The sequence below is a fragment of the Copadichromis virginalis genome, linkage group LG17, assembly GCF_057382275.1.
Source record: "Copadichromis virginalis isolate Kocher_CV1m ecotype Utaka linkage group LG17, C_Virginalis_male_GT1.1, whole genome shotgun sequence".
Lineage (NCBI taxonomy): Eukaryota > Metazoa > Chordata > Actinopteri > Cichliformes > Cichlidae > Copadichromis > Copadichromis virginalis.
Genome location: NC_140634.1, coordinates 20,497,073 through 20,505,025, shown reverse-complemented (window position 1 = coordinate 20,505,025; position 7,953 = coordinate 20,497,073). Strand labels below are relative to the sequence as shown.

General features: G+C 40.3%; 1 protein-coding gene across 1 annotated transcript; it reads right to left on the bottom strand.

The window, feature by feature from the left end:
• Positions 1-330: 330 nt before the first annotated feature.
• LOC146689351 (uncharacterized) lies at positions 331-4,020 on the bottom strand. The gene is made up of 5 exons (XM_085436795.1): positions 3,871-4,020; positions 2,240-2,302; positions 1,393-1,533; positions 1,236-1,301; positions 331-1,033 (listed from the first exon to the last, which is right to left on the bottom strand). The coding sequence occupies exons 1-5, from the start codon at positions 4,018-4,020 to the stop codon at positions 923-925; spliced, it is 531 nt and encodes a 176-aa protein (XP_085292921.1). The 3' UTR covers positions 331-922.
• Between the last annotated feature and the right edge of the window lie 3,933 nt (positions 4,021-7,953).

The following is a 7,953-nucleotide window of genomic DNA, read 5'->3' as shown; positions in this document are numbered from 1 at the left end:
TGAACCACGGTCGCCCCAGTATAAGCTCATCTCTCAGATAATTCATAATGTTTTTCTCGAATTTTAGGCTGAAATCATTCATAAGGAGCAATTTTTCTATGAATGTCAACAAAGGAGAACAGTCTTCACTCCCAGGCTCTGCAGACTGTTGTTGTTTCAAATCCAGGCCAGCAGAGGGAGATAAAGCTCTGTGAACTCTCAGGAACTCTGAGAAACAGACTAGTCACCAGTGATTAAGATAAAAACTAGTTTATTTCTCTAAAAATATAACAAATTCATATACATAAAGTTAAAATATAAAAATATCCTATTTTATTCTTCTGTCAGGTTGATATAATAAAGCTTCAAGTATTTTTAATCCTTCAGATTCTTCAGTAGGTCCTCAAATACAATAAATTATCCAAAATAACTTATATTGTACATAATGTTTCATCACACATGTAAAATATTCTCAATACTTTAAATTATTCGCAATCTTTTAAGAGGCTCCCAGCAACACAGCTTATATTTTTACTAGTTTTACCTCATTTTCCTTGTTTTAAAAATCAAAATTTTCAAACATTTGTAAAGCAAATTTGAGGTTCTGCTGGACGTTCTTCTGTTAAAGAAGATCCACTTACACAAACCTTAGTCCATCACTTCAGTCCATCAGTGCGTCGGGTCAAAAAGAAAACTCAGAGCCGAGTTGCTGGTTCTTCTCAGTCGTACTTGTATTTGATTTTCTGGCGCGCTTGTGCCAGAAAATCAAATACATCCAAAACTTCAGTTTAAAAGAATAAATAAAAACATTAATAACAAGCTCTTTGCTACATAAAGTGATCCTCAAAAAATAATCCTCAGTGATGATGCTGATGATGGTGGTGGTGGAGGTTGGGGTGGTTGTAATAATACAAATACTGATGACGATGATGATGAAGCAGCTCTACGGCATGTGGTGGTGTGTCAGCTCATTGATCCACCTGAGGATGTAGGTGAACTCTCTGATGGCCTTCAGTGCTCCATCGTCTCCCTCATCTCCTTCGCCATTCCTCCTCTGCAGACAATCGGGCACATCCGGTTCAGTTAGAGTGAATATCTCAAGTGATATAAATACATTTATGAGTATGCTGCTGCTAGTTGCAGCAGAAGCAGCACAATACTTCAAAGCAAGGTTACTATGAAGGATTAGAAAAGACAGTAGTTGTAGTGGTAACAGCAGTAGTACTGGTGGGGCTGTAGGGTGTGTACATTTTTACCTTGTTAATTCTTTTCTCCAGCTTCTTCATGATCTTGGAATATTTTGAAGATTCAGAGGAGGAAACCTGAACAAGAAGCACACGGAATAAAGTGGTCATTTTTTGTGTGTTACAGGACCACATTGCGCTTGTATGTGTGTTACTGTTGTGTACTCACGCAGTGCCGCAGTGTGTGCTGCAGTCCGTACATCAGGTCGTTGTAATGTGGGTGGAGGAGCTTCTGGATCACCTCGCTGCTGAACACGCTCCTCTGGTAGATATTGATCAGCTCTCTGATCTCCAGCCAGCCAATCGCGTGCTGAGGAGACAAGAGCAGCACAATGACACACTGTGCATCATCAGGTACCAAACCATCGTCATACACCCGTGACAGAGAGGTGAAGACGTTACAGGATGACTGAAACTTTTACATTTGTACACATTCAGCTGCACTCGAAGATCTCATCTTCTGCTTCACTGAAGCTGTAACCCAGTTTTTATTTCACATAAACACTGAATTTTCACTTCATGTGATTTTTCAGAGTTTCAGCAACATCACGGCCTTTCTGTCCACCTCACAAAATTCCATATAACCACATGCTGCACCGTGACTTTCCCCCACATCTGTATGTGGAAGCTCACTCATGAAACTCTGTGGGGTAAGAATACGTCACTAATTCTGTCGAAGAAAATGCTCAACTGAACAGGAATGTCACCTGCGAGGTGTGTGTGTGTGTGTGTGTGTGTGTGTGTGTGTGTGTGTGTGTGTGTGTGTGTGTGTGAGAGAGACAGAGCAGGTGGAGCGCAGACGTTATTGTTTCTGTGTGAACATAACAAGCAACACTCAGCTCAGGACTGGTGAAGTATTACAGAGGGGAGTGGAGGCTGTGGTTGAGGTAAACCAGGCGGACACCATGATGCCTGAAAGGTGAAACCTCAGAAAAAAACCGCTACCAGGTCTACAGCACCAAACTCCATTCAGAAAACATCACATTCTCAGCTGTAGACGAGTTGAAACTACTGACCTCCTGACATTTGACACAGAAGTTGGGCAGAAGTCTGAACCTCCGGGAGAAATGGTTTTCTGTCTGTAAGTGAAAGTGTGAAATTCATTATTACATAACAAAAGGTTTTGGTAGTTTATTTTTAATTTACATGACACATTTTCTTCTTTCAAAATAAAGCATAAAAGCTTTAAACACGCAAAACCAAAACACCCAAGCTTGTTTCAAGTATGTGTTATAAGTTATTAAAAGCCTTGTCAGTGAGTCAAAGTAGTGCCTTAAACATTTAAAGCATTATCAGTGCGAGCTCCCGTTTCTTTCAGATGTGATTTCATGTCTTTGATCTGGTTTAAAAACGGCAGCTTTTCAGACTTTCACTTTGTGGAAACAAGGAGCTTCGTTTTTACTCATACGATTGACGACTCATACTACTCCTACTCATATCAGTGCTCACAGTCCTCTGTGAATAAGATCAGATTTATTTTTTTTAACAAAGCATATCACTCAGTGACAGACTTTTACTTTGAAAACTCACCCCCATTGTTGGTCCCCATGTTTGGTTGATAGCACAAAACCTCACAAAATGCCAAAATTTAGAAGTTATTGATGATGCATGCATGTTAAATGAATGTTTGCTAATCAATAATTTGCATTTATGATTTGATTGAATAGAAATCGTGATTATAAATTGTAAATTTTAGAATGTTATTGACCCCTCAAAGTGTTTATACTCCCCTTACCCCATATTTATTCTTATTCCGACTCTTAACTATATTTATTGTTGTTCTTTTGCACTGAATGGAACTGGAGCCTCGTTGTCTCATCTCTGCTATATACTGTAATGTATATAGCAGAGATGACAATAAAGTTTACTTTGACTTTAAAAAGTGTAACGTTATGACTGAGAGACTAATCAATATATTGCAATTCTGACGTTAATAAAAGCCAATTAGTATGAAACAGACAATCAATATTTTAAAATAAGTAATTTTAAAAGAATTATGGTAAATGGACTGGTTCTTATATAGCGCTTTTCTACTCTTCTGAGCACTCAAAGCGCTTTACACAACTTGTACATTCACACAAGCACATTGTTCTAAGTGCTTTCTAAGTAACATTCACACACATTCATACTCTGATGGATGCATCGGAGAGCATTTTGGGGTTAATATCTTGCCCAAGGATATTTGGCATGCAGACTAGGGGAAGCCAGGAATCAAACCACCAACCTTCCGATCAGTAGATGACCTGCTCTACCGCCTGAGCTACAGCTACCCCAGTACTGATTACTGATCATTAATTCAGCTAAACTGATTTGCTGGGCAAATTCATGCTGCAGTCTTTATTGATAATAAATTCACATATTGATCGATAGAACATCGATCCTGTTACTGAAATGAAATTAAGTACTAATCAATAACTGTAATTAACCATAAATAATCTTAACTAATGTCTTGATGTTAAAAATGTATCAAGATTGGCTTCATCTGCAGACTCATCAGTAAATGAAAATTGATATTGATCAGCAAACAAATCAGTAAAAGTGTTACAAACTGAAATACTGAGTAGCTGTAGCTGATCAGACTGATGATGCACTGAATGACTGGTGGGAGCTTAACTCTAAAGCAGTATTAAGCAGTTATTGAACTTACCGGCAGCCTATTGATCAGCAGCCTGGTGTGCTTCCACAGGTCCCTCATCAGCCCCGTGTGGATGTCCTGGGGGCAGGTGAGGCGCTGCTGGGCGGAGACGAGGCTGACGAGGAGCACGACAGCAGAGAGTCTGATGAGCAGAAGAGGCATCTTTGACTGTGGCGGGTTCACTCGCCCCTGCTGTATTTATATCTCCTCCCCATCATCTTCCTCCCCCCTCTCTACCCCCTCGCTCTCGTCACCTCCCTCAATTTCAAAACATCACTGAGTCACACTGCAAATTTCCAAGGAGTCTCCCAGCCAATGGCTCCTCCCCTTTTCTCCTCGCTACTGCATTCTTTTCTTTCTCCCCCTTTCCCCCTTTACTCCACTGTCTCCTCACCATCACACTCTGCCCCCCCCCCCCCCTCTTACTTTTTTCCTTTTTAGGTTTTCCAGCCTAGTTTTTTTTTCCAATAACTCCACCTTTTTCCTCTTAACTTTTATTTCTCCTCATTTTAAAAACATTTTTGTTTACTTCACTCTCCTCCAAACTTTCCTTCCTTTTCATCATCGTGGGCTTTCCTATTTCTCCTTTTCTCCTCAATTTCCACCTATATCCTTCCCTCCTCTGTGCTCCCCTTATCCTCCTCTCTGTCTCTTTTTTCCTGCTGAGTCAGCTGATCCCACAGTGGTAATGATGATGATGTCACTTCCTTCCTGAGAAGATGGGCACTTTCATGGGCTAAAACCTGGGTTTTGATGTTCAGATGTGCGGTCAGATAAAACTAGGTTGTGCCCTTGATCGAGGCAGCCAAAGAACCCTTGACTAGATGGGTTTCATAAATCGACCCAGTTTATCAAAAATATCAGCGCGCCGGCACTGCAGGAGAAGAGTAGAAGAAAAGGAAAAAAAGCAGAAGACAAAGCTGAGTAGCTTCTGTGTCAGGAGAAAACACTGAGTTGTTCCTGGAAGTCAGAGCAGTAACCAGGTCAGGCTGCCACAAAGACAGCGAGGCTCAGTAAATCCACCTACTGTGGCGGTTTGAAGGTGCACGGCGGATTGAGAGCTTATGTCAAGTCATGATTCACACACACTTTGATATTTGATATGAATTATAATCATATGACTCATCAAAATTAACCAGAGCCTCCCCATAAGTAAATCAATGTTTGATTTGGTTTTGGCTTTAAAGTTGTTTGGGAAGGAATATGTGGGCGATTCATTATCGAGGAAGGATTTTCAGGATTTTCCTAGATTATTAAAAGTTTCAGTCATGACTAAAGTCTCTGCCCACGAGGCTGCAAACTAATGCTGAATGTTGGTGCTTTTAGGTTCCTCTCCTCAAGCCCAGAACTCAGAAACAGCCCTGAAAGTCATCAGAGAGCATGGACGTCTCTGCATCCAACAATAAAAGTTCAAATTCCAATTAAAGACCCGATCCAGAAAGACTCCCGGTGTCTCTGGAGCTCATTTAAGAAGGTTCAAGGTCGAGTGGAAGGACGAGTCTGTCCATGTGCACAAACAGGTCTGTGCACATAATGAAGAACTGTGGCCACAATGAGACCTCCAGCATCAGCATCTGTAGTCTACGGTTCAGTTTTCGCTACTGAGCCATGCCGGTTTCTATCATATTCAATGGATATATATAGCGAGGTTTGGTGGGACATGAAGTTCGGCTTATTTCAGCAAAATAATGCCAAACAAATAGGATGTAAAGTAGTAAAACTAAAAATGCAACCCAAACTGCTAAGCAGCTTAAATCTTGAGTTAGGGTGTTAAACAAAATGTATCCCTGTCACAGTTTTTTTTTGTTTTCCTGAAGGCTCTGCCTCCCATTCTCCAAGTGTCTTTGGAACCACAAGAAAGCCCTCAGTCTATTGGAGGGAAAAGTGATCATTGTGTTCCTTTGCATTTTCCGCAATGTTCTGGGGTTGGACACAGCACACCTGCTTACAGTTTTCCACTGCACCTGGTATTTGGATGAACCTTGAGGGCTCCATAATTTCTCACAAAAAGCTAAATAGAATAGACTAGCTTTTGGTGTGCAACAGATACTGGTAATAAAATACCACAAACAAAAATTAATCTGCAGTTATATGCAGCGTTTAAAAAAAAAAAAAAAAAAAAAAAAAGAAAAAATAGGTCATAAATCACAACTTTTCTCATCAGCACAAAGGTTTGTATTTATCTGCTGATCAAATCACCTGGATACAAGGAGGGCTTGGCATACCTGCAGATTAACAGCTTATTTTTTTCTATTAGCTGAACATTTCTTTAATTTTAGCCATGCAGAAGATCCCATTTGCAGATATTGACTGATACCGTTGTGCAGAATTATCCAGTGTGGATGTTCTGGGTAATAACTGAGAGGAATCAACATCAGGAACTCTGAGCTTTTTCTTCATCTCCTTTACATCAAACTGCAATTATTGCGTTATCGCTGACATACTTTAGTGCATGTTACATCTTTTAGTCAGCAGATTATAATGTATAGATGCATGGAATAAAAGTAGGTTGCGGCTTTGTTGAGTTAGCAGGGAAACCGTGACTGAGCATTTTGTTTTTCCAAGTAGCAGTTTACAGAAATGGCACACTGCTTTTTGACTCAAATAGCAAACACTTTTGGGGTCAGTGGTCTGTTTTCTTTTGTATTACTGAACGTTTTCCATGCCAGCTCAGAATTTAAGTTAGTAATGCTGTCAGGGCCCCTCAGCAGGTTTCCTCAGAACGAAGGCCCTGATTCTTGGAGTTAGGGTCTGGACATTCCTGAGGGGAGTTTGTGGGTTATCTGTCTGTGTACATGGACTTTTCTCCAAGTGCTCAAGTTTCCTCAAACAGGTTAATCAGTGACTGTAAAATACCTGCTGCCTTGAATGTGAGTTGATAACCAGGTGTTTGCAGAAAGGTATGTCACTGAACAGGAGCTCAGAAGAAAGTGAAAGTAAAAGTTGGAAATTTTCCACCTTTTAAAGATCATTTGTTCTCACACTAACCCGCAACACAGGCTCCACACAAATGCATATACAGGGAGTGCAGAATTATTAGGCAAATGAGTATTTTGTCCACATCATCCTCTTCATGCATGTTGTCTTACTCCAAGCTGTATAGGCTTGAAAGCCTACTACCAATTAAGCATATTAGGTGATGTGCATCTCTGTAATGAGAAGGGGTGTGGTCTAATGACATCAACACCCTATATCAGGTGTGCATAATTATTAGGCAACGTCCTTTCCTTTGGCCAAATCAAATCAAATCAAAATTTATTTATATAGCACATATTAAAACAACAGTGTTGACCATAGTGCTTTACAGTCAATAAAAACATGAGACAGTTAAAACAAACAATAAAAGAGGACAACAAACAATAGGTAACAACGCAACAAGCTAAAACAGCCAACTAGACAGAATCAAAAGCCAAAGTAAAAAAATACGTTTTAAGATGTAATTTAAAAGACTGGATAGACTCAGCAGTGCGAATATGAACGGGGAGGTTATTCCAGAGTCTGGGTGCCACGGATGCAAAGGCCCGGTCGCCTCTTGATTTCATTCGAGTCCTAGGTTGTGCTAGGAGCCTGTGGTTGGACGATCTAAGTGCTCTGTTGGGATTGTATGAATGGAGTAAATCAGAAAGATAGCTGGGCGCTAAATTATTCAAAATATTAAAAGTGAACAAAAGAATTTTAAAATCTATACGATATTTAACAGGGAGCCAATAAAATTTGGCTAAAATTGGAGTTATGTGTTCATGAATTCTCGTACCTGTTAAAAGACGCGCAGCTGCATTTTGAATTAACTGGAGCCGGCAAAGAGAGGAGTGTTGGAGGCCCGAGTAGAGGGAGTTACAGTAGTCCAATCTGGATGTAATAAATGCATGGATAAGCTTTTCAAGGTCCTTTAAAGGAAGGAACGGCTTTGCTTTGGAAATCTGACGCAACTGGTAAAAGCTGTTTTTTACCACAGTGGACACCTGTTTTTCAAGTTTAAAAGAGCCATCAAGGAACACTCCGAGGTTTCTTACAGTGGACGAAAGATGGCTAGCAAGAGGGCCTAAGGCATCAGCTAACTGGTCTAGCGGAGTGTGACTACCAAAGACTATGATT